The sequence below is a fragment of the Betta splendens genome, chromosome 12, assembly GCF_900634795.4.
Source record: "Betta splendens chromosome 12, fBetSpl5.4, whole genome shotgun sequence".
Lineage (NCBI taxonomy): Eukaryota > Metazoa > Chordata > Actinopteri > Anabantiformes > Osphronemidae > Betta > Betta splendens.
In genome coordinates, this window is record NC_040892.2 from 7,603,693 (window position 1) to 7,629,821 (window position 26,129).

The 26,129-nt window shown below is 46.5% G+C and overlaps 1 protein-coding gene across 1 annotated transcript; it reads left to right on the forward strand.

The window, feature by feature from the left end:
* The first annotated feature begins 594 nt into the window (after positions 1 to 594).
* On the forward strand, positions 595 to 26,082 carry pcsk5a (proprotein convertase subtilisin/kexin type 5a). The gene is made up of 39 exons (XM_029168795.3): positions 595 to 5,405; positions 6,174 to 6,315; positions 6,982 to 7,243; positions 8,376 to 8,480; positions 9,153 to 9,326; positions 9,453 to 9,596; positions 9,890 to 9,966; positions 10,226 to 10,314; positions 10,426 to 10,598; positions 10,789 to 10,995; positions 11,979 to 12,079; positions 12,194 to 12,297; positions 12,732 to 12,852; positions 13,115 to 13,303; positions 13,628 to 13,764; positions 13,898 to 14,020; positions 14,227 to 14,329; positions 14,542 to 14,729; positions 16,063 to 16,147; positions 16,600 to 16,703; positions 16,833 to 16,971; positions 17,180 to 17,292; positions 17,455 to 17,557; positions 18,035 to 18,171; positions 18,567 to 18,767; positions 18,918 to 18,986; positions 19,108 to 19,150; positions 19,331 to 19,473; positions 19,601 to 19,804; positions 20,434 to 20,517; positions 20,602 to 20,800; positions 21,334 to 21,548; positions 22,054 to 22,290; positions 22,912 to 23,148; positions 23,259 to 23,436; positions 23,605 to 23,822; positions 23,972 to 24,072; positions 24,493 to 24,694; positions 25,176 to 26,082. Exons 3-39 carry the CDS (start codon positions 7,094 to 7,096, stop codon positions 25,655 to 25,657), a joined length of 5,679 nt encoding a protein of 1,892 aa, XP_029024628.1. The 5' UTR covers positions 595 to 5,405; positions 6,174 to 6,315; positions 6,982 to 7,093; the 3' UTR covers positions 25,658 to 26,082.
* Positions 26,083 to 26,129: the final 47 nt, after the last annotated feature.

Consider the following 26,129-nt stretch of genomic DNA (forward strand, 5'->3'; position numbering starts at 1 on the left):
CGTTGGGGCCGCTTTCCACCGGCGGCGGCCATTTTAGCACCGATTGAACCAATTGTTGTTGATCTGCAGTAAATGGAGGTAGGAAAAGTATGACGAGCAGCAGATGCCGGTCCTCAGATCTGATCTGGGCTCAGACGACCCACTTCCACGGACACTTCAGGGCAGGTCTCTGGAAATGAAGCCTCGGCTGTTGGAAGGCTTTGAGCAGCCTCAAATATCACCGCTTAGCAATTCATGACACACATACGCCGCTTCTGTGAGGAGGTGCTGTAAAGAGAACGTCCCAATTCGTTCCGAACTTCGGAAAGTGTCACAGTCGCTCGTTGGCTTCAAATTCGCCACAAACGGAGCAGGAACCGACGCTTTAGGTGTTTGTTGGGACTAGTTATTGGAGGTAATTCGTGTTAGCAGCAGGAGTTCACATCCACTTATGGGCGGGACGTGTAGCTGCCACTTGTTTGTCGCTCTGCGAGACTCGAGTACGCGAGCGCGCGCGCACAACCACGCGCGTGCGCCTGAGCTTGTTCAACAAGGCCCCCGCGCGCGCCGACACACTCTCTCCTCCGTCCTGCTGCGCCGCGCTGAGGCGTGCGCGCCGTTTGGTCCGCGCGCGCACGTACCTCCGCTTTACAATAACCACCGCATTTACACATTTCCACTTCACACGCACACAATCGCACAGTCAACATATTGTTCTCCGACCAACACAATGCATTATCTCCCCCGCAGTTGTTCCGCTCTCTCTCTCTCTCTCTCTCTCTCTCCCCCTCGCAACCAGACGCACGCTCCCGCCTAGCAGCTCTGTGTGTGCCGGTGCGACGCTGAGAGGAGTGTGGAGTTGTCAGTCATTAATCTGCTACAGCACAGCCTGTAATCCTGATGACAGAGCGGAGCGGGCTTACAGAGAGCAGAGAGGATCTGAGCCCAGCCTGGAGAGGGGAACAAAGGAGCCAAAGAAGGCTGGCTTTAAAGAGAAAGGCAGGAAGTGTGTGTGTGTGTGTGTGTGTGTGTGTGTGTGTGTGTGTGTGTGTGTGTGTGTGTGTGTGTGTGTGTGTGTGTGTGTGAGGCAGGTAACTATTTTGTCACCAATGCTGCGGTGCTATTCAAGAATTCTGGGGCACACAAAAGGGAGAAGGGGCTTTACATGGAGAGCGACCCAGGCATCAGGTGAGCGGGCTCCGGTCCAGGCGGGCCATTATGGGAGCTCGGCTGAAGCGCCGGGGACAAGCTTATTTCGCGGGCCCCTTCAAAGAACCACCAAGGGTCGAAGTCGGTTCACACAATTCGGCGCAACATCAGTCGAGGCTCAGATGAAAACGGAGGGGAGAGGAAAATAACCATGTCTGGAGGCATCAACAAGCATGTGAGGAAGGCTACAGCTGCATGCTGAGGAAGCAACGCTAATGCCGCATGAGTCACCGAGCTCGGGCTGCCGCACGGATGCTGTGTCTCACTCCACCACGTTACAGCTAAACAGGTCATTTCACAGTCAATCGGAGCCGAGGAGTCAGAGGTGCCGCACAAACAACCTGTCCAGCAGCAAAATATTATCTGAGAGCTAATGCAATAAATGATGCAACATAAACTGCGCCTTTCTCAATGAGTAATGATGCTGATAAACAAGCCCCATGGTTGCAATCAGGCTTTTGATACTTTTCTTTGAACTGAGATAGGAGCCTCATTAGTGACCAAATAAAAGGAAAATATGGACTGAATGTGGACCAGGGGAGCTAAATTAAAAATACACCCACACGCACACAGAATGGCACAATGCCTGAGCACATCCTCTGGCCGGGCTCTCTAGACTTCAGGAGTATCATGCACACACACTCATCTTACAGTCAGGCATTTCTATATATGTGTGTGTGTGTGTGTGTGTGTGTGTTCTTTTTACTCCAGAGACTATTAACAGACGTTTAAGGACACTGTGTCCAGTCCACACAACTCCCAGGTCCTTTTGAGGGCTGAGCGCTAGCTTCTGTTCTATAGGGCCATGATGTGTGTGTGTGTGTGTGTGTGTGTGTGTGTGTGTGTGTGTGTGTGTGTGTGTGTGTGTGTGTGTGTGTGTGTGTGTGCGCGCGTGCGCGCGCACGTGCCACGGAAAAATGGTACATAATGAATTCAAAAGCACCCGGCTGAAGACGAGCTGCCAAGTTTCTGAGTCGACTGTGATAGCTGCAGATTGGCTTAATAAAATATGAGCTAACTTTCCCCTGCCACCGCTGTCACTGATGCAAAAAAGGGCCAACCGAACGTAAATACATCGTGACCGGGCTGAGAAGAAGGACACGGAAAACACTGCAGCCCTGCGACAGCGCTGTCCTGCACGTAAGAGCAGTAATTCCACTAAATGTTTGGAGGAAACAATGAGAGTTGAATTTATCAATGAGCTGCATACTGTACGTTTTGATTAGTCCTGCCTTGACAGACGTTGGAGGCTTATACACATGGCACAAATTTCCAGAGAAAGTGGGATGGGATGCGACGGGGCTGAAACCACGTTAGAGGAGGTTCAGAATGTACATAATTGGGGCTTGAGGGGGACATAAACACAGGAGCTGTGAGGAGCGCCGTGACTCGGCGCTGATTCCTTCACTCCTAATGAGGTTGGTTACGTGCTCCCGGTGCAGGCCCCAAATGCATTGTGCGTTTGCGTGGACGTAGGTGCACACACGGGTCATTTGACAGTCGTCTGAGCGCATCTGTCGCACTTTCCACACTCGCACAACTTCTCCTCCTTCCGTTTCACATCTGCCTCCCGACGGGAGGTGAATTACCCAGTCAGTTTGCTGGGAGCTGGAATTAGGCTATGTTTGTACCGACTGTAGTGTTGCATGAAGAAACACTCTTAAATAATCGCAATTGAGCCTTTCTGTCAAAATAGCGCCGGGTGGAATGAGAAAACCACAGGGCTGTGCAAAAAAAATAAAAAATAGAAACCAAATGACTGACCTCAAGAAATCATTTCACTAAAAAGAACTAAATCATTTTACTAAAAAGAACTAAATGTTTAGAGAACTAAAAAGTTCTCTAAACATAAACAACCATAGTAAAAATATCCTGTTAAGACGTTTACAGATGACAGTGTTTTGTAATAACTAACTCCTCTGATACTGAAGTGGTTCAATGTTTTATGGGCCACAGGGGATTTCTTTTTTTTTTTGTTATAATTCTATCAGTGGCCGCTGGAAATAATTAGCATTATGTCTGAGTCACCGCGGCGTATCCAGCTCTTTTTACCCAACCATGCATAAAAATCTATGGACCCACAGAAACAGATCTCAGCGACAGCTTGTGCAGCTCCATTATGTACTGTACGTTGACTGTTTGGGTCAAAAGGTTCTTCACGGATGGCGCATGGTTCCTCTCTGGGTCACGCCGACCCCAGACCTCTTGACACTCGTCAGTGACCAGTACTTGAGCGTCAGTTCCAATCCCACTGCTGTCACGTGGCAAAATCTGTGTCACTGAGCAATAAGAGTTTTTTAAACAGTGGGAAATTTTGAACAAACAATAAATAAGAGTTCAAGCTCATGCTGCCTGCAGGGTAGTCGATGTGCTCGGGAACACATTTGACAATTATTTTCAGGGGGATGTGTCACCGTTGGTGGAGTTTTCTGAACATCAAAGTCAGTCTCTCGGAAGACGCGTTAGATAACTTCAAAGTCCTGTGACTGCTTCGCCGAGAGGTGCTTTTCCTTTGTGTTGCTCTGTTGGTTTGTTTCCTACTCCATTGTGAAGCAGATGATAACGACTGTGTTAGCACGTTGCGTCACGGACCTGTTCTCGTTCATTTGCTGTTCAAGGACACACTGGACTTTGGAACAGCAGACGCCCAACATGCAACTACCTTGAAAGCACTGTATATGTACTGTAGTACCCAAATATTACCTGCTCTAAAAACCTAAAACCAACATGCATCAAGTCGTGTAAAGGTACAATATTGTTTTTTTGTACAATAATTGTAATGAATGATAATGAGCATTGACATAGTCGTGTATATATTTCACATTACTACCCATCTGGTTTTTCTATACAGATGCGAGGACTGACATAAAAAGGACCAGCTGCTGCCATAACAGCAACGATCAGCTGTTGTGCTGCCGTTTTATTTCCCCTGGCGTCAAATCAGGAACTAGAGGCTGGTGCCTGTAACGCCTCTTAATTAGTGGGGGAATCCTCCAACAACATGCAATATGTATCACAGTCTGAACCTCCTCTACCTGCTCCACATACAGTGCAGAGTCTCCAGGGGAATAATTACACCACTAATGCTGCAGCATTAAATGAAATGAGAGTCCCAGGAGATCAGTGTCAGAGGAAATCATAAGACCATCGCCATGATGTTGGCGTGGAACCCATTCATCTGTAGGAAAACCGCATTAAGTAATCTATATCATGAAGTAGGAAAATGAGCTCAACTCAATCAATAGGCCGCCATGAAAACTAAGCAATCTAAAATTCATTCAGAACACGCACTCTGAAGTCAAGTAAAGGAAGAAGTAGTGTTTAAATACTTCTTATAACCGTTCAAATACACACAGACCCTCTTGAATATTACTAGGACAATCATTTTCAGCCTCACTCTGATGTAATGCAAAGCAGGCACCATTTCTTCCGAAATAAAATTAACATAGTGTAAAGCCTTGCATCATATATTCTGGTAATCCCCCTCCAACTCCCGTCAACTTCATAAATTTGCATTTCTCATGTAATAAAGCATTGTTGTGCCTGCAACGTGCCACAATGGGCGACTCTGGGCCATTGTTTAGACGGGTTGTGTGCCACATTTTAAGAGGCTGGAACACGGCCGAAGAGCAAATTAACAGCCAAATGGTAAACTGTCACTTCAGTGCAATTAACGTTATAGGTGCTGAAATTAAGCGAGGAAGATGTAACTGTGTCAGACTGAGGTTTCGATCAGGCCTTCATATGAATGTGAGACCAAGGGCATCATTTCCACCGTGGAGTCGTGGGGCATGTCCCAACGTCTGTCCCCTCACTTTGATCACTTTCATTTTTAGATCTTACCTTCCAGAGGTGACTCACTCATGTCTGCAAACATTATCCAGATGTTGGAGCATTTTTGGACAATTAACATAAATATAAGTTGAATTATTTGCCACAAGAGCTGCAGCATTTAAAAGCGTTTTGTCAATACTTGTCAATAGGGACAGTTTGACCCCCCAGCCTTTAGGGGCGCTGCTGAGTCTGTCTTGTCAGGTGTTCGTGTGTGTCGTCACTTCCTGTTCCGGTTAACGGTCTGCTCTAATTATTCAATCACCTACACATGCTGCTATATTTTTCATCTAGCGTCTTACAGCAGCCGTTGCCTCTTTGTTGCTGCATGTTACTCCTGAGTGTTTTACTGTTATTCGGCCTTGTGTCATCCATTTCCTGTGTTGGTATGTACTTTGTTTGTTGTTGTTTCTATGTACATTAGTATTAGTATGTCTAGAGCAGTTTTTCCTGCTGTACATAGCAGTGATTTTCACTTAGTCTGTGTTTTCCTACACTTTCGTTGTACCTTGTTTGTATTTCTTGACTTGTCTCTTAAATAAATGATGTTATAATGTCTGGTGGGTCGGGGTGGGTGGGTCATTTGGGTTCTGCACTTTGGTCAGTCTGGCCTTTGTCTCCATGTTGAGCTGGTCTACTATTTTTAAATTTCTAACGCATTCGGTCTGTGTGTCGGCCTTCAGCAGCTGTCTCTCTTTGCTAGTTAATCTTAATAGCAGCCATAAACAGGAGCACATCTGCATTGTTAAGCTCAAAACTCACACACTGCAGTGTTTCATCCTCCAGTGATATTATACTTTTTATTTATGATGTTCTCATGCCATGAAGGATTTTTTCAATTGCTTCAGACTGATCCAGTGAAAGTGGTAAAATTTCAAATGCAGGGATGTAACTTGACAATGTTCACTGTTGTGGTGCCAAGAGGAAAGCGAATTGGCCACAGATAATAAAACAAAATAACAAATCCACTGCCTCCAGGCAAATGCTATTTCCAACCCAAATGCTTTAAACATCGATTTTGTTCATGCAAACCTTACATGATCTGATTAGTGATGGACTACTAGAGTGTATGACAGGGACATTAATATGTAGTGGAAAAGCAAGTCACTCCGCAGATGCTTTACTGCTGCTGTTTTTAAAAAATATGATAAAAGTTTGTCCAGGAGCAAGGAGGTGACTGAAATAACGGCTGCAGGTTGTTAATGGAGGGATGTGAAGCACTTCACTGCTGAAGATCATAAAGCCAAGATCACCCTCATGTTTCTACTTTTATCACAGATCCACACTGAGAGTACAGTAAGTGCATTTCATGTACTGCGTTTTATCTGCATCAGTCTGCATTTTATGACTCGATCCAGCTGCTGTGGAGAATTACACGTTCGTGGTACAAATACTTTGATTTACTTGTTCATGTCCTGATTTCAATTAACTAAATTTAACCGGGAGCTCCTGTAGATCTTACAAAGCAGCCATCAGCATGAGCGCACCCTAATTAAATAAGTGCTTTCAATAATTATGGACTATAACAGTCTGCAACAGACAGTTTTGGCTCTCCATGCTTCATCTATACATATTGTGGAAACACTGTTTATCACTGTTATTATTCACCAAAAAGTCATTTGTTAGTTCATTTAATCCCTTAATAGCTTATCCTGATAACATATAGCTCATTGTCTCTAAACGAAAATAATGCTTTTTATTGAGCAGCCTGTGAAGATCTACAGTAATTTTAATTCTGCCATGTCATCATTTTAGGTTTACAGGAAAATGTGTATTTATTATGATTCCTTCAGCTGCAAAATACAGACGTCACTGCAACGTGCAGGTCTGATCCCCATGAAGGAGGCAGTAATTGATCCCTGGCTCCTGTGTTAAAGCAGTAATTTGATAGCTGCCTGTTCCCGCTGAAGGACAGTCAAGTCTTGATAATTGCAGCCGACAAAGATCCTTCCGTTTTCGCAGAGCATCTCGGCGACAGCGAGCGTCGGTTCTCAAGAGGAGATCTGAGCAGGGGAGCGCACATGAAACAACTGGGCAGCGTCTAATAAGAGGACACCTCTCCGTGGCAGCAGCAATGGTGCTGTTTGATGTGCTGTGGGTGGCCACACTCTTCCTGCTGAGTCATGCGGCGACTTACACCAACGACTGGGCGATTCGAATAAGAGGCGACGTGGAGACTGTGAACAGGATAGCGGAGAAATATGGATTCACCAACATGGGCCAGGTGAGTCTGACAGAGCGGCAAAAGGTGTGGCCAAGTTTGCTCATGGATGAGTGTAACAGAATCTATAAAACCTTGTGATTCATGAGCAGTAGATTAGCCCAACTGTGTGTTTAAACATTATGGCTGCAAGTGGGTGTTATGATGTGAAACATTCTTTATGTTCCAGGCAACTGTTGAGAAGGAACTAAAATGGTCAGCATAGCTGCAGCTAATGAGTGATAACCTTAACAAAGCTCACTGGCACAGTGCAAGATGAGGTCAAACGCTTTCATCACGGAGATTGAAAATGTCAGAAACTATGTAAAATCTTTACATGCGCTGCGTCTTTGAAAGCAGCAGCTGCTCATCGATGCTACAAATATGTCAAGCTGCCAAAAGGCCCATTTAGTTTTCATACCTTCCCAACTCTGACCTTGCATGACCATATCACTTTAAATATTCAAACAGGTGAACATTGAAGAGCCAATATCCAATTACTTTATTGCCCCCTGTAACAAGGCTGTAAATAATGTGTACACCCTCATGTTGAAAGATATGAGAATAGAAAGCAGCTTTGTCAACATTCCTGCAGAATGAGTGAATAAAATGAAATCAATAAATAATAAACCAAAGCGAGTTACACCCCCGGATTGTAATATTCCCCACGTGTTGTTCCTCAGGATATGTGGTAATGAAAGTCTTACGTCTAGGTTCACCAGTAGTGATATGAACCAGAGATACTGAGCAGACTACTTCACTTTATAGCGCTGAGGTCAGAAATCAAAGAGAAAATTTAACACGGGGCCATCAGGGAATAAATTACGGCCATAATTCATTCACAGAAAACGACCAACCCGTGACATTCATAAGACGTAAGTTACTCTCTGACTCATTGCTTCTTGTGTATGCTTGCGTCACGCTATCAAAGACGCGCACACACGTGCACCGCGTGTCACGCATGAGCAGCAGTGAGGCCGGACTCCTGTGGCTCCAGTTACGGCCACCTGAAAAGCTATCACAGGTGTAAGGTTGCGGCCACACTGAAAGACACCGGCCACATTTGAATATTTCAGCAGTGGCCGAGCAGGAAAAGCAGCACACCTTCCCCCGAAAGCCAGTTAATTTAAAGGATTCGATGTCTGTATCTCACCAGGTCGGAGATCTGAAGAGTTATTACAGTTTTCGCCACCGTGAGACGACAGCGCGGTCCACGGAGTCCAACAGAGCGGTGACCGCTGGTGTGGTCAAGGAGACTGAGGTACAGTACTGTAACGAGATATGAGTACAAGTGGAAGACGCTGCTGGATTATTTATTGGCACCAGCGCTCTGCCTTCCTCCATCGTAACACATGTTCTACACTGGTTCTCCTACATCATGGAAATGCTTGCAAACCTGTTCAATATAAAGATGACGACAAAATGCCCCCACTACAATACACTAAATAGTGATATTACAATAACATTTATCATTCTGTGATGATATGTGTGTAGCGAAAAGAGTTAGTGAGTACAACATGCTCAAAACTCCAGTCTGTTTGGATTCACTCAGAAATGCCCTTGTTTTCCACAAGAACAGGAAAATTATTGATTGTCTCCTTGAACATTTTGAGTTTCCTCCAGTGCAGCAAACCTTGGACATTCTAGTTTTCATGCGTCTCAATCTGAAATGCCAGTGTCCACAAACACACCAAGTAATACTGAGGCTGGAAGTTATGTACTGTAACTGCAAATCTTTTATTAATTATGTTTTATAATTATAATATTATTGCATATGCATTTTCTTATACAGTACTGTGCAGGTCTACATGCTAGTGGAGGAACGTTCGCCTGGTTAACATGCTAACATTTGCTAATCGTTCCAACAGCATACTCTCACTCACGCTGTCATAGCGCTGGATTCTTTATACGTTGTCTGTGTGATCTGAATCAGGTGGAATGGCTCCAGCAACAGGTGGTGCAGAGAAGAGCAAAGAGAAACTCCAGGGTCAACGCGGGTCACTCCGTTGACATGAAGACCACACTGTTCCCCGCTGGTCGTCTTGACACTAACTCCACCGACTCGCCGCACTTGAGCGGCCCAGTGCGACGCAGCCTGTGGTACACTGTGAGTCGGCTATTATTGTTTCACTACGCTCGAGTCTGAACCAAAGACAGTCAGAGCCTAAAATAGATCCTGATTCGTTCTTTATTCCCATGGACTTACTTGCATGTCCCACTATTTGCTCCTCAGCGCTGTAGTGAAGCGTCTAGACGCTGCCAGTCTCACATGAGCGTCGCCGCGGCCTGGAGGAGAGGCTATACTGGGAAGGGTGTGGTGGTGTCTGTCCTAGATGATGGCATTGAGAGAGAGCATCCGGATCTGAAGCCAAATTATGTAAGTGCCCTGGGATGGGACGCTCTCCTCGGGAAGGGGACATTAATCATAAGCAATTTGGCAGAGCTCTTAGTGTAAGAGCGCAGAGCTGAGACAGTTATTGCAGGCAGAGCTTTTGGGCCAAAGGTTTGGGAAGGCCAGCTAAGAGTATTGGAATGGACATTAAACGTCTGATCCACTTTACTGTCGAGTGGGCTGGTGAATAATGCTCTTTGTGATTTGTCTGATGAAACGAAGACAGATAGCCGCCGGCATCTTGTTATGTGCTGCTACTTACTATCCATCTGATTCAGGATCCTCTCGCCAGCTATGATGTGAACGGACAAGACCAAGATCCTTCTCCCAACTACTCCAACAATCCTGATAACTAGTGAGTACTTCACTCTAGATTTTTCTAAGATTTCTCTTTTGCACCTGCTTTGCAACCTTCCTTCTCCCACACAACTCTAACTTTAATTAATGCATACTCTTCCTTTCCGTTTTGCCGTAATTACATGCATATATGGAAATGCTAATTCCTCCATCTAAATTCTGTCTCTCACCGGTTTGATGTAACGGAAATAGCCCATCTCCTTCTCATGCATATGCATCTAAACTCGTGTTCTGAGGTTCTCCTCCTTTCTCCGAAGCCATGGGACACAGTGTGCTGGGATGGTCGCTGCCACTGCGAATAACTCTCGGTGCACGGTTGGAGTCTCTTTCTATGCACGAATAGGCGGTGAGTCCATGTGACGACATTAAAGCAGCATGCTGAAGGACTCGTGGAGGTCAGAGTCTTGTGTATAATGGCTTCAAACATTGATTGGGCTACTTCCGTATCCTCCTGCAGGCATCCGCATGCTGGATGGAGATGTGACGGACATCGTTGAGGCCCAGTCGCTGAGCTTCAGATCCCTGTATATTGATATTTATGTGGCTAGCTGGGGACCCGAAGACGACGGAGCCACTTTGGAGGGGCCTGGGCCTCTGGCGCGGCGCGCTTTGCACAACGGCATCAAAACAGTGAGAGAAATGGGGAGCGGGTTTGTCTGTGAGCGCCAGGGAAACGATAAAAGCTTATTGACTGTGTTTTCATGTCTGCGCCTGCTTGAGGCTACACACTCCATTCACTTGAAGGGCTTATCGTATTCTCCCTATCAGCATATCATTAATGAATGAATCGCCCGCGTCTCCTTTCCCCGGTGACTCTCAGGGTCGCCACGGGAGGGGCTCTCTCTTTGTATGGGCATCGGGGAACGGAGGACAAAGAGGTGACCACTGCTCCTGTGATGGCTACAGCAGCAGCATCTACACGATCTCTATGAGCAGCAGCGCTCTGGATGGAGGCCAGCCAGATTACCTGGAGCAGTGCAGCTCCACGCTGGCAACAGCTTACACCGGTGCTGAGGCACACGACATTGTAAGTAAATGTTCTCAAATCTGCCAGACCTTCAGCAAAAGCAAGCTGACCTGTATAAGTCACAAAATGCTGCTTCACATCTTTAGTCATTTTTAAAAACCACAGTTACTGTATTATTTTTGACAGTTACTGGGGCTGAACTTTAACAGATGCAGCCTGTGGCCACATTTAACAGTTGCCTCCGTCTCACCAGCTGCTTAAAGACAGAAAGTACATATTTGGCAAAGAAGGGGAGCGGTGTTGGGGGCAAGTAAACAACAACTTGTACAGCTGAGTTAGATGGTTTCAGACACCTGTCAATCAAGCAAGTTTGCCCCAGATTTACTCTGAACTTTCCTTGTGGTCAAAGAATAACTTTTAAATCCACAAGACACAAGCAGAGAATCCTTCTGGGCTGCAGAATTTAGTCCTGTTCACTTCAAATATTACAAACATTATATTTTTAGGATTGTTTTTATTGCAATCATTTAAATTTTAATTAAATCAAGTGACAAGGTATTGAAAGTGTGATAAAGACATGATCAAGCCTACATGAGTAGTTAGTATTTAGACTCAAATCATATCTTTGTCAGGTAAGAAGCAACAGCTGTAACATAGCTCGAGAGCTCCTCTACAATCAAATCCACAGCTGATTAGTTTATTAGATTATTGTTGTTTCTGCATTTAAATTTGCATATTTGGACTGAGATGTTAAGTGATGTAATGTCTTTAATCTGCGATACTTCAAAATGAATCAGAATCTGCCTGACTGGGCTGCTGCACAATGAAGATTTGATTTGATGATCTTATTTCACTGATTAGACTCTACTGACTCCAGTTAGCCTCCATTTGTGCTATTATCCAAATGAGTTCACTTACTCACTGTGTAGGCTGGAAAACGTAAGCGAATGAGTCATGTATTGAGTGTAGACAACACCATTATAACCTGTGCATGTGTTAAATGCAGCAATAATATCTCATAATGTTTAACTTCTCCTCTACAGGTGACCTTGGGTCCCCAGCAGAGCTGTAGTCAAGCTCAGCCGGGGACATCTCTTGCTGCCTCCATGGCTGCAGGTGTCATTGCTCTTACTTTGGAAGCCAAGTAGGAGACACACACACACACACACGTCCATACAAGCAGTACAGCACTGTTAACATCAAATGTGTAATGAGCCGATGACAGTCTGCTGTTTTTGTCTCTTTAACCTTTCCTCAGCCCTCTGCTAACGTGGAGGGATGTGCAGCACATTATTGTCAGAACATCAAAAGCTCATCAGCTCGTCGCTCCTGACTGGCATGTTAATGGGGCAGGATACAAAGGTATCGCTATCGTATTACTGCATAATTTCCAGCAGTTTTTTTCTAATTTGAGTCTTTGCGTGATATTTTTGTTCAATACCATGCACTCAAAGCTTTTAATGAGGAAGATGAGAGGAGACGACCTGATAAGCATATTTTGGTAAATGTTCTCTCAGCTCTTTTTAGGGAAACTATAAAACAGCAAGCATCCAAACTAATGAGATACTGAGAGAGCAAGAACAGTGATAAACGCCTACAAAGTCCCAGGAGTGTTTGAAGTCTTTTATAAGCTGCAGCGCCGTGTGTGTGTGTGTGTGTGTGTGTGTGTGTGTGTGTGTGTGTGTGTGTGTGTGTGTGTGTGTGTGTGTGTGTGTGTGTGTGTGTGTGTGTGTGTGTGTGTGTGTGTGTGTGTGTGTGTGTGTGTGTGTGTGTGTGTGTGTGTGTGTGTGTGTCAGTAAGTCACCTGTATGGCTTTGGCCTGCTGGATGCTGAGAGGATGGTGAAGGAGGCTGAGCGCTGGAAACAAGTCCCACCTCAGCACAAGTGTGTGGAGGAGGCTCCCATCCAGCTGAGCAGGTATCACACAAACCACACTGTAGGAGTTCTCCACTTTGAGTCAGGGCTTCCCTTGATTCATCCCCTTTTATCACACTTTCTCTATTTCTGTCTCGGCTCTCGCACGTCTTTCTCCCACATTGATTCTCGCACTTTTTAATGGGTGTCGTTTTCTTTACCACTCCTTGTAACTCTCTCCCGTGTTTTGTTCCCCGCTTCCTCTCTCATCTCTGCCGCTCGCTGTGTCCCCTTTATTCTTCTCTCTTCATTTGTCTCATGACAGATCCATTCATCCCGGCTCGGTGCTGACGTCTGTGTACAAGACTACAGGTTGCTCCAGCGAGGCCCTCCAGCGAGTCGTTTATGTGGAGCATGTTGCCGTTCGCGTTTCCATCGCTCACTGTCGCCGTGGCGACCTTTCTGTGACGCTCACATCACCTTCAGGCACCATGTCACAGCTGCTGGCTAACAGGTAACTAAGAGCAGTCATTTTTGTAAGGAGCCACTCTACTGTGCTAAATTCCTCAGTTTGGCAGCTTGTCCTACCGCGGGGACAATTTGGGATTTGACACCTGCTACTAGAAGATTGGGAGAGCCGGTATCTGGGCCAGTTTCTGGCCAGAAATGCACCAATAATTAGCATCAACGGTGCAGCAAGTGCTATGGTTGACTTTTGAGTCTGTCTACACTGAACGTTTTCTAAACACTTCTGTAAATAACAGCTCCACCGCTTGTATATTCTACCTGTTGCACTACTGGTGTGAGCATTACCATAATTATGTAATGTTCGGTTTAGGCCTCTGGACGATTCCACTGAGGGTTTTCACAACTGGGAATTCATGACAACTCACTGCTGGGGGGAGCAGGCAGCGGGAGAATGGACTTTGAAAATCCAGGATACACCATCTCAGAGGAGAGAAAGTGCTGAACTAGGTCTGCCAGTCCTATTTTATCTTCTCGGTATTACGAAACATATGTTGAACTGAGCGAGCGCACAGGCTATAATACAGTGCGGGCCTACAGGGACAGGCGCGTTATCTCGTTCTGCTTCTCCGTTGTTTCTTAGGAGTGTTAAAGGAGTGGTCCCTGGTGATTTATGGCACTGCAGAGCAGCCGTATCCTGCGCATCGGGAGCGAGTCCGCTCAGCTGAGATGCCAATGGATAGTGACCTAACTGAAGAATACAATGGTGAGTCACTCTAACACACGTTACTGTTAATCTCAAGAAAATTTGGTCTTATTTAGCCAAACTCTTCCGTCATGAAGACCACATTTTTCTATTACTTTGAAATAAATATGTGAATTCTTCAGGTACATTTTTGTGTAAATGTGGCATCAGCTGTTTAAGTAGCTCCTCTGTCGCTGCCATGATGCTTCAGTGATTTGCCCTTGCAGGACCCTGCGACCCAGAATGCAGTGACGACGGTTGTGAGGGGCCGGGCCCCCAGCAGTGTGTCACATGCTTACACTTTTTTCTTAAGTTCAAGAACAACACAAGGTTAGCTTGATCACACAACACGCAGAACCGTTAAATGTAAATACTGTACCGACTGCTGCAGAGCATGAAGAACAGACGGATTTACTCCAGATGTTTTAGGCTTCTGTGTATGTAGAAGAAATGCTGAGCATAATGTCACATTTCCACTCCCACTCATTTGGAGCGTTACAACTCCTGACCTCTTTGTGCTGTGGTCCGTGTCTTTCCAATAGGTGTGTATCAGAGTGTCCCTCTGGGTTCTGGGGCGAGCGGCGCCGGTGTAAAAGGTGCTTCTCCTCCTGTGAGAGCTGCACTGGGAGCCGCAGCGACCAGTGCACGTCCTGTCAGCCCGGCTATCACCTGACTGAGGAGACCAACACATGCACAGCCCTCTGTGGGGACAGCTACTACCTCGACCACGGTGGGATTTCTTTTTTTTCTGCCTTTAAAAGCATGAAAAATCTGTAATGTGTGGTGCAACAGTAATTGTGATTAATAAAAACAAGTTGATACTAAGAGGGATGCATGAGGTGCTATAAAAATGGACAGAAGAGCTGACCCTTCACAGGAGCAGATGGTAGGAGTGGCGATAATTGGAAATTTAATTACTTCAGCCACTGGGTTGCCAGCAGTAAAGAAAAGTGGTGCTTGGGTCCAGGAAATAGAGTAGGTAGGTTCAGTGTGGAGTGGATGGGTCAGAAGGTCAAGAACAGGCAGCGTGGGTCATTTTGAAAAGTGCTTCAGTCATTTGTAAGTGAAGGTTGTTAAAGACTTTCAAGGCTGTTTTTAATGGAATAACTACATTGCTAATTAATTAACATCTCAGAAGAAGAAAAGACAAGCTTGTTTCTGCCATTTTTGAATCACTCCTGATATACTGTAGCAGACAGGATGTAACTGTTGAAGTCTATCACTAGGTTTTACTAATAACTGGCCTTTGAACAGCTGCACATGCTATAAAAATGTCTATACAAGTATAGTAATCATTTACAACCTAAGTCTCTACACTCAAAAATCCATAGAAACTAAAACACTTTTTTCTTTAAAAAAAAGTGACACAAATGTGTGTGTGTGGGGTTTAATGGCTTCCAGTCCATAAATCAGACAAAATAAATGGCAGTAAGATTACATGTTAGTCTTTTCATTTCAGCCTAATTATAGGCCTCTGCATCATAAATGCATCTCCTGAGTGTGGGTCCATTTCTGAATTAATTTTCAGATTTCATTCTCCATAATAATCAGTGGTGTTGTGCCCTCTGAGAGATGAGTTGAGAGTTGCTGACCTCTGAGGCTCATCCACGGCTGTGACAGCATTGTCTAAGTCGCTCTCTGATCCCAAGTCTTTCTATAGCAGTCCTTTCTGTATCACTGCTTTGTGTTGTTGCCTTTTAATCACAATTAGTTCCCTTCAGATGGTTTCAGGGTCAAATATTGAAACACACTTCTGATGGCAAATACCCAGGAGTGTTTGCTGTGTATTGTAACATTGCTGAGAAAATGTTCTTTTGGATTTTTATTTCAGGAGAAGTGAAGTGAAGACCTTTTTTGAATTGAAATGTCTAGTCATATTTTACAATAATTAACCAAACAGAAGCCGTATCCTTGAGTGAACCTCTAAAGAACCATAGTTGGATACAGCTGGCTGCATATGAGGCTTCTAATGAATAGCCGGTTGATGTAACTGCAGTTGAGAGGTGTGTGAGATTGATTAATTGCCCAGTAAATTCCATGTGTATTGTCTGATTTCCCCACAGATGCAAATATGTGCAGAAAGTGCAGTGAAAACTGCTTGAAGTGCACCTCCAACAGTATCTGCACAGAATGCAAACAAGACACAAGGTGAAACAAATTCTCAGATGATGCTTGAATGAACTGCTCAGTAAACACTGGCTTTTCTCTCCCAACTGCTGAGAATACAGATTCCGCCTGTTTATACAGTACACGCTCTGCAGCTTCATTACAATTAGAAAAAGTGGCAGCGTTTTCAACTTCGTATTCAAACCCTGCATGTTGGTGTTTCCTTTTATAGTGTTCACACAGCCCCAAAAAGAAAAATGGACTCTTGGTTTCATTTTGCAACATCATCATACGGAAAATGAATGAAAAACTAATTCCAATTCAGCATATTGTTGAGTTGGAGGTTTCTTTAATACAGTGTTCACTGACTGATGGTGTGCTGTGGGTTGACAAACCGAGCCTGCGGTCCGAAGGCATTGCGTCACTATTATGGTGTCACATGATTGACTTTGCACGGGTGTCATGGTGCCACATGCTTCCTGTGCCCCCTCCAGTCTGCAGGGGAATCGGTGCCAGCGGAGCTGCGCAGCCGGATTCTACCATGACAAGCTGGAAGGCACGTGCAAGCCCTGTCACAAGGCCTGCGCCACCTGTGCAGGTGAGAGTCGCTCATGCATTGCACACCAGCGGGTTTAAAAATGCTGTTGGAATGCATCATGTGTCATTTTTGGTGCTCTTCTCCCCCTGCGTCTGTTCAAACCTGTGTGTGGGGCCCGTGTGGCATCAGGAGCGGGCGTGGGTGCGTGCAGCCACTGTGCAGAAGGCTACTTGATGGAGGAGTGGAGGTGCGTGTCCTCCTGCAGTGCTGGCTTCTACGCAACGGAGCCAAACCCAGAGATAGCTGATGGGCACAGGCTATGTAGGAGGTGAGCCCACTGGTGTGTGCTCAGGTGTGGGTGGTTTGTTTATCTGCTGATGGCAGGCCTTATTCTGGTGGTTGGCTCCGTTTTTTTTTGTTGTTGTTTCCTCGTGCTTGTGTGTGTCGCGTGCCAGTATATGTGTAGGCTGCTCTGTTTGTTTGTCTTGCCGGGTTGGTGCGGTCAGCGTGTGTTAAGTGTCTGCTCTGCTCCTCAGGTGCGACGCCAGCTGTCTCACCTGTGTGGGGCGGCTCGGGAACTGCAGCAGCTGTTCGAGCGGCCACAGCCTGCAGGAGGGAGTGTGTGTTGTTAACACAGTTTGCGCAGACAGTGAGGCGTTTATCTCGTCTTCTATAAATGCAATGTGACCTTGACACGTTTAATTTTTCCTTCTATAACATCTATTTACTGGAGACATGTCGTTAATGCATCAGCTGCTCCGTTCTGATGCGAACGCCTCAGATGTTTGCTCTCCCACCGCATGTTTGTCAGGGCAGTACCCAGGCAGCAGCGGAGAGTGCCGCGCGTGTCATGCAACGTGTCTCAAGTGCACGGGGCCGCAAAGCGAAGACTGCGTCAGCTGCGCTCCTTCATGGTGAGCTGGCTTTAACGTTTCCCATTCGGCATCAAAGGGGAAATGAATGCGTCCCACTGAGCGCGACGCAGTTAAAAATGTATTTTAGCACGCTGTAGAGCTACAGATAATATTTGTTACCTTTTAATGCCAGTCAGATTAAATACTGCAAAACAGAATCATGTACTTTTAAAAATAATTTGGGGCTATAATTACTGTATCCCTGCTCAACTACACCTGCACATGTGAAAAACTGTCTTTAGGTAAAATACATCATGATCTCATAATTCACATAATCCTAATATTTATATGTCTGTCTGGTCTCTATCAGAGGGTACTGAAATAATACTGTACAGTGAGCGATTTGCTGTGCAGGAGCACCGTCGGCCATATGGTCCATGCTGGGCTCAAATGAGTCCAGCTCAGTCACAGACATCATTCATACAGTTCCTGTAGGTTCGGTGGCGTTTGCAGCTGAAGGGTCTTTTTTTCACGCAGGGCTCTGGATGACGGCCGCTGTGTGCAGGAATGCGGCAAGGGCAAGTACGAGTCGAACGGCCAGTGTCACCTGTGCGACCACACCTGTGCTACCTGTGTGGATGCTGCCGCTGCCAACTGTACCAGCTGTGACACAGGTGAGGGCGAAGGACCGGAAAAAAAAATCCTTGAATGAATATGCCACTGAAAAGGGCTTACAGATTGACTGGTTCTTCTATGAATCGTTTTTAGCAAATGTTCTGAATGAATGGAAAATCTATTGTTCCATTACAAATAAAGCACAAACGGTAGTGATTGACTTCGTATTCAAAATGGTGATTTAAACATATACTGTGGCAGACAGCAGTGCACAGCCACTCTCATAAATGTAGAAATATTGATTAGCCTCCAACTTAAAACCCTGACATTTTAAGACAACTACATTTGCGTTTAGCACAATAGATGGTTTGGTTATGCACAGAAATGGCTTCTGAGTATTGTGTCTGTTCCTAAGATGAAATATCTTCCCTGTGATTTTGTTTTTCTCTTCCAGATAAGTTCAAAGTGCAGCGCTACCTGTATAACAGTCAGTGCCTGGACGCCTGCCCTGAAGCCTTCTACCACAGCCCTGAGAGGAGCTGCGAGCCGTGCCCCGACCACTGCCAGCACTGCACGGGCCCGACCCACTGCCTCCAGTGCGACCGGTTATACTACGTCTCGGATGGAGTTTGTGCAAAGCTGGAGTGTGAAGAAGGTAAACAAGGTCATTATTATGGGGTTTTTCCTGAGCTTCTCATGTTCTACCTGCAGCGTTATGGACACCTTTGTCTCACCCCCGTCCACCCACCACTCTCTCACCCTCCTTCTCATTGTTCTCCCAAACCCTCTGTGCGGTTGTTCTCAGGGGAGGTGGAGGATCCAGATTACGACAACTGCATGACCTGCGAGAAAGGCTGCAGGACATGCATCTTGTGTAAGTCTAAAGCCTAAAATGAAGCGTAGCTACAGCAGACGTCCTCCCTGTGAGCTGCCGACCGCGTTCAGGGGTCTTTCCAGTTCAAAAGGAGAGCTGTGTCTTTGTGTGCTTTCTACAGATAACCCCAGGCATTGCCTGTCCTGCATTGAGGGCTTTTACAAGTAAGCCTGTGTGCCTCGCTGTCGCCATGTGTGATCTTGGCTCTCTGCACTCGCGCTACCTTTCAGTTCGCTGCCGTTCAGGAATAAACAGCTCTTTTTGCCGTGCGTGCGTGTGTGCGTGTCTGCCCTGCTCGTGTGCGCGTGGAGCAACCAGGTATCGACTGCAGCTTTTGTTGCCAGTTTTCAGGAGGGCTGCTACAAAGAGTGCCCGGCCAAGACGTACAGCGTGGAGGAGCAGATGACCTGCTTCCCATGCGAGCACAACTGTGTGACCTGCAATAAGGACGGGTGCCACTGGTGCGAGACCGACCTCTTCCTGACAGGTGGGTCAGAACCGTGGCGGTTCACAGCCTTCACCTATAGAACATTACTTCAGCAAGGAGCAAAAAAGATTACATTGCACAGTGAAGAACAAGCTGATAACGAGGAACTTTTCCTTTTTTCCCTCAGAGGGAAGGTGTGTATCGGTGTGCCCTGCTGGTTTCTATGGCAACGAAGACACCAACGACTGTGAGGAGTGCCACGCCGACTGCGTGACGTGCGATGGCCCAGAAGATGACGACTGTCTGTCGTGTGGGAACGGGAAAACGCTCGACAACGGGGAGTGTGTGTCTGACCATGACCATGTCTGTCCCATTAGGACCTTTCACAGCGGTGAGACTAATACTGATGTATTCCACTAATCCAACTGTCTGCCCATAATGAATCGGGGATTTGAGCACTTTCACGGGAGCAGAAAAGAAATCTTGGAGGGTAATTGGTCTGTGTGCCACCGTCCCCGAACCCTGCACCAACTTAAATACTCAACACGGACAGAACCACCGAGCGTCGGCCAGATACGGACTTTGGAATAACTGATTGTGCATGCTGAACATTTAGTTCCCCCAAGAATTAGCTGGACAGACCTTAAAACAACATACAGCAATTAGCGGGAGGCAGGACATCTTAATTAAAGGAACTGAAATAAGTCTTAAGAAAAGTGCAAAGGTTAATTCAAAGGTTTAAACAGAAATGAAGTTATCCTTAAACTTAGAATCTTGCAGACTACAAAGCGTGGACGATGGTTTAGAAAGTGATCGGGGTAAGCAGGAAGCCACAAGTATAAAGTAGATAAAGTAGAGTACTAGTAGTATTACTACTCTACAACATCTAGTATTAGCTGTTTTCTCTTTAACATTTAAGAGGTTCCATCTGTTAGTTGAGCCGTACTTTATTGAACACTGATCTGAAAGACAGTGGTAGCTGCACTGTGGTCCTTCAGCTCCTCGATCTCTCTGTGCCAGGAGGTGGCGAGTGTGAAGCGTGCCACGCGTCCTGTGAATCCTGCTCCGGAGACGAGAGGAACCAGTGCACGGCGTGTGCAGAAGGTCTGAGGGGAGCTCCTTGCTGTACTGTCGACGTGGCTCCGCGCGCCTCCACACACTCATCTTGACTCTTCTTTTTTCCTCTAGGGCAGTTTCTGACCCCGCAGCAAACGTGCGCGGCCAGTTGTCCCGCGGGCTCCTTCGCCAGCCGTCTGAGCGCCGCGTGCGAGCTCTGCCCCCCGGGGTGTCTGCAGTGCGTGGACGCCCAGCGCTGCACCCGCTGCCAGAGCACCCGCAAAGCTCCATTATTCCTGCAGAGCGGACAGTGTGTCAAACAGTGTGTCAGGTCTGGAGTCTGGAGCTAAAATACAACGTCGCAAGATGCATTTGTTGTCCCTGATTTTGACATTTCCTGCTCTGTGTTTATGTGCCATTAAGTTGTGACATCCGCTACCTTGAAGCTTCATTTGCAGGATCACCCTCTTATCTGTTTGGCCGTGAGAATTTTGGGGTTTATTTTACTCCTACACCCGGCTACCAGGCAGCTTTTAAGCGAGCTTCACTATTGTTTGGATGAATTATTAGTTGTCCTCTGTAGAGTGGAGCAGAGCAGAGCAAAATGTCACTCTTCTTTGTTTACCCCAGCAGCAGCAAGCGCACTCATGACAGCTTGTTTGAGCTTTTTTATTTATCAGAGCAGAAAAAAAAATCAATACAGCTCGACATGTTTTATAATAAAAACGAATCATTTAAGAGTCTTGATACGTCAGCAGTGACTTAAATGCATTTTTTTTTCTGACGCTTGCAAGATTCTAACTATCAAATGCATTGAAAGTGGCTCTCCGCTTTACTGATCGACCGGCATCTGCTTCTCTGCAGGGGGTATCCTGTGGGCCAGGTGTGTCGCAGCTGTGCAGCAGGCTGCGCGTCCTGTGTCAGAAACGCCACCAACTGTCTGGCCTGTCAGGAGCCTCTCGTCCTCCACCAGCGCCAGTGCGTGGACGAGTGTCCCCCGGGGCACGCGCTCCGGGACGGGCGGTGCCAGCGCTGCCCGTCAGCGTGCCACGAGTGCAGCGCACGTGGAGAGTGCACAGGTGCTGGGTGACGATACGAACCGATGATACACTCGGTGCAATCAACAGTGCTCTAGAGCTCCTTTCGGTGTTTTTACACACACTCGTGAAGCTGTTTTGTGATTTTAAACATGGGAAGTTGCACACGTTAATCCACAGACACACATAGGTGCATTTTCGCTGAGGAAGTCGTCACGTTTCCTTCCTCTTCGATACATGACTGCCCTGTTCTGGTTGGCGCTTATCACTACTCCTACTGCCCCTCTCACTTCCTACACTAGCGGCTTGGCACCAAGCAGACAAACATGTTTAGGAGCTGTTGGAGCATTTAGTAGCTGAAAAAGCTCTTCAACATCTTGAACGCACGCTGTTACTGCAGCATTTGGAAATAGTACACGATTCCCAATTGTACACCTGTGTTTTTTTTCCTCCGACATCAACAAACAGAAGGCTTATTTCTTCTCCCATTCCTCTCAGTTTTGGCTTCGTTTTCGCTGGGTTGTGCTAAAAGCTGTCATTTGTGCAGGTTGCGACGAGTATCACTTCCTCCACGAGGGCTCTTGCTTGTCAGAATGTCCGGAGGGGTTCTATGAGGACGCAGCCCAGTGTTCTGGTTGCCACCCTGACTGCGCTTTGTGCGACGGCCCCGACAGCGACGACTGCGACACTTGTACGGATCCAGAGACCACTCTGCACAATGGGGCATGTGTGACAGCCTGTCCCTCCCACAGCTACAGGGACGCTGCAACAGGACAATGTGAAGGTACGAAACAGAGTTTAGTCCCCTCTCATTGAAGAAGGGTTGAGATTCAAGACAATAAACTATGCATGAAAGTTTTAAATGAATTTGTCCTTTAGGGTTTGTCAAAGTCAGACATACTCTCTCCTGAAGCTTCCGTCTCTTCCTCGCATTTTCTGTCCAGTGCAGCGTCCTTCAAGTTTTTTGGATTGTAGTCTACATTATGCCAGAGTGTTTCCTGACTTGAGCTCCAACTAAAATAGCAACACTTTTCTGACTGTTAACAGGCAGCTGTCAAACCCTGAAAACAAAGACAGTTCCCTAGAGAAAGACGCACGCGCCTCTGTTTTGTTTTGGTTTTTAAAACCACAGACGATGGCAGGTTTCTCCCAGGAAAATGTTGCAGTTGCTTCCAGCTAGAAGGCATTTAAAAGGTACAATGTTGCACAGCAAAGTGGGCAGTGAGGGATTTTTTGTTGTATTTTCATCTGAAGTGAACTTGTTAGTTACCCACAAAATGCTGTGACTTGTATGAGCCAAAAAGGGACTGCCAGGTTTGGTTTAGTGTCATCACAAATTTAGGCTCCATTTAGATTTGAATACTTGCATCAGGTCTTCTTACATCTTCTCTAAATATATTTCCAGACTGTGATGCTTCTTGCCTCACCTGCTTCAACGCCGGCGCCGGCGCCTGCACCAGCTGCACAAAGGGCCAGAGACTCGACGGTCAAGGCCATTGTGTAGCAACCGGCAACAAATGCCCCCCTCACCAGTACGCGGACCAGCATGGAGAATGTCACCCATGCCACAAATCCTGCCACAGCTGTTCAGAACCCGGAAAAACCCACTGCCTGAGCTGCAGCCAGAGACATGTCCTGCTCAGTGAGTCCGATGTGGCCTCCACAGGGCCCGCAAAGCGTCTGCGTCTCTTCAGGCATCTGTGGCTTGTTTGCGTGGCCACAGAATTACCGTACGTGTGTTTCTTTGTGCAGATGCCACCTGTGTGGATGAATGCCCGGCGGGCTATTACAGGGACCCGACGGGGCAGAACTGTGAGGCTTGCCACCCGTCCTGTCAGTCCTGCTTTGGGAAGCACAGCAACGAGTGTCACGTCTGCAAAGACCACTTATTTAAGGAAGGCAAAGTGTGCGTGGGGGCCTGTCATCCCAGGTAATTCAGCCCGTTCACCGTCCAGCTGTGCAGCTCATCCATAAAATGCAGAGTCACATCATTAGAGACGGTGTCCCCTCGTCTGTCATGTCTGAGTTATGTTGCCCTTGTATCTAGGTTGACTACACGAGTCTCACTGTTTGTTGCATTTCTGTGTCCGTCCACCAGTCACTATGGAAACACGGTCACGGGGACGTGCGAGAAGTGCGACCCAAGCTGTGGGGAGTGCATCGGCGGCGGGGAGCACGGGTGCCTGAGCTGCGATCTGGGGCTCGTCTTCTTGCGGAAAGAGGGGCGCTGCCTCCCGTCGTGCCCCCAGGGATACTACCACGACCCGGTGCACAGGACGTGCGAGCCGTGCCACGCCAGCTGCCAAACGTGCTCCGGTCCGTTTGTGCTCGGGTCGACAAATCCCAACAAGTTCAGCTAAAGCTAAGATGGAAAATGTGCAACATTATGCCTGAAAAAATAGGCTGTTTGTAGGATCAATTAACTCTTCTCGAGTAGATTTGAGATTCATGATTGTCATGTGCAGGGAAAGACGCTCAGTCGTGCGAGTCCTGCTACACTGGAAACCGGCTGTCAGACGGCGAGTGTGAGTCCATGTGCGACATCGGCCAGTATCTGTCCATAAAGGTGACAGCATTTTTGTGGATTTTAATTCAAACATTGACTTCTTATTTAAGAAAAAAAATCCTTACCCTTTCCTGTCCCTACCTCGAAAAAATAATTACTACAAATGTTTTGGCCCCAGGTATCTTCTAATGTAATTCAGATTGATTTATTAATATACCAGGAGAAATCTCAAACAGCACAATGAAAGTTATTACAGAGCCATAATTTCAAAACAAACCTCCCGGTGCGTGCTAGGAGGCAACTTACCTCAAACATGGGTGCATGCTAATGATTTGGGCTGAAAGACAGGGCGTCATTGGTATTCAGCTCTTTTGCAAATGTAAGTTTCTCAAAGGTTTGACAGCAAAAATGTGCAGCTGTGATGTCGACGCGTCGCAGCTGTATACTGACTTACTGGCTGTTCCTCCTATGACTCGTCAGGGTTCAAGTCACGTTTGCGAAGACTGCGACAGCTCCTGTCTGGAGTGCCGAGGGCCCGGTTCAGCCAACTGCACCATGTGCCCGGCCCAGGCCATTCTAGATGCACAAGGGCGCTGTCTGCTCTGCTGCCGCCAAGATGACGATGACGAGGAGGAAGCTGCGGCTCAGCAGCGAGAGTGCTGCAATTGCACAGAGACTCGAGGTACAGAACTCAAGCTTTGCCTATGTAAAAGTTTAGCACTCAAAATAAGCTGATACTTTGGCTAAAACAAAACATCTACTTATTATCATTCAAAACCCAGGGTTCTCGTTAGCACCTCATAACTTACGAATGCTGCCTTCCAGTTGCTAAATTGATTCATAGGCGACCAGCTAAAAAACAAAATGCATTTTACATTTACATTGAAACTTTTTAATCAAAGGAACAATATTTTACTTTTTGTTAATCTGCTTTAATTAGTGGAGTTTTATTGGAGCTTCCAGTTCCCATCTCACCTGATACAGCTTCTTTATTGATTGCTGTAGAATCATTTTTGACAGGTTGAGCAGTGGCTTTGATGAGGAAATACAGTATGTAAAATCTATGACTAACCGTTGGCTATATAATCAATAAACATTTGTGTCCACAGTATACTAATTTAAGCAGAAAGCGTCTAAACATGTGGTGTTTGTGGGTTTTCCAGGAGAGTGTGTGCTCAGCACCAACTTGGCGTTCAGAAATGATGAGGAAGACGAGCCCAGGGGCAACCTGACCATCTTCATCATCGCCTGCATCCTGCTGGTTCTGGTGCTGGTGGCCATCGTGTTCCTCGTTCGACACTCCCGGTCCAAGAGCGCACCCCCAGACATCCCTCCCCGCGGTTACGAGAAGCTGGGCTCTGGCGGCGGTTACGGCGGCGGCAGCAGACACGGCGGCTTCAGCTCGTCGTCTGCATCCTACAGCAGCCACGCCCCCTCCTCTGGCAATCGCTTCCAGGAAGCTCAGTTAGTCGACCTGAGCAGCCGTCGCTCAGGGAGCAAGGACGATGATGACGACGATGAAGATGAGGACATCGTCTACATGGGTCAGGATGGCACCGTTTACAGGAAGTTCCGCTATGGACAGCTGGGGGAGGACAACGAGGACGAGCTGGAGTACGACGACGAGAGCTACACCTTCCGGTGAAATGGGACAAAACTTCTCCAAAGAAACTTCTCCTATTCGACTCTAATCATCCCTCAGTTTATCTCCTCGTGCCCTGAGGGACAGACTCATTTATCCTTCACTGAATACGAGCCGAACCAAATGAGACATGTGAAGCTATTTATAATGAGCTGCAATTTACAGCTGCTAATCATTCACAAAATGAAACTAGCTGCAGAAAAATTGGTTAAAATGTTGAACAAGAACATGTTTAACATTTCTTGAGGGGCTTTGTTTGGAGAATGATGCTTCCCATGTATGTAACACTTTATCAGGGACATCTTGTTGTGATTTTATTAGTCATTTTAATTTGAATATTAGGATGTATTTTGCTTTCCTGTGTGTTTCCTGTCATTGGTTAATAGATTTGCTCAAAGTGAATTGCCTAAATAAAGTGAGAAAAGTGACTCATGGCTTCACAAAATGGAAACTTATCATTTACCTCCAAAACAGT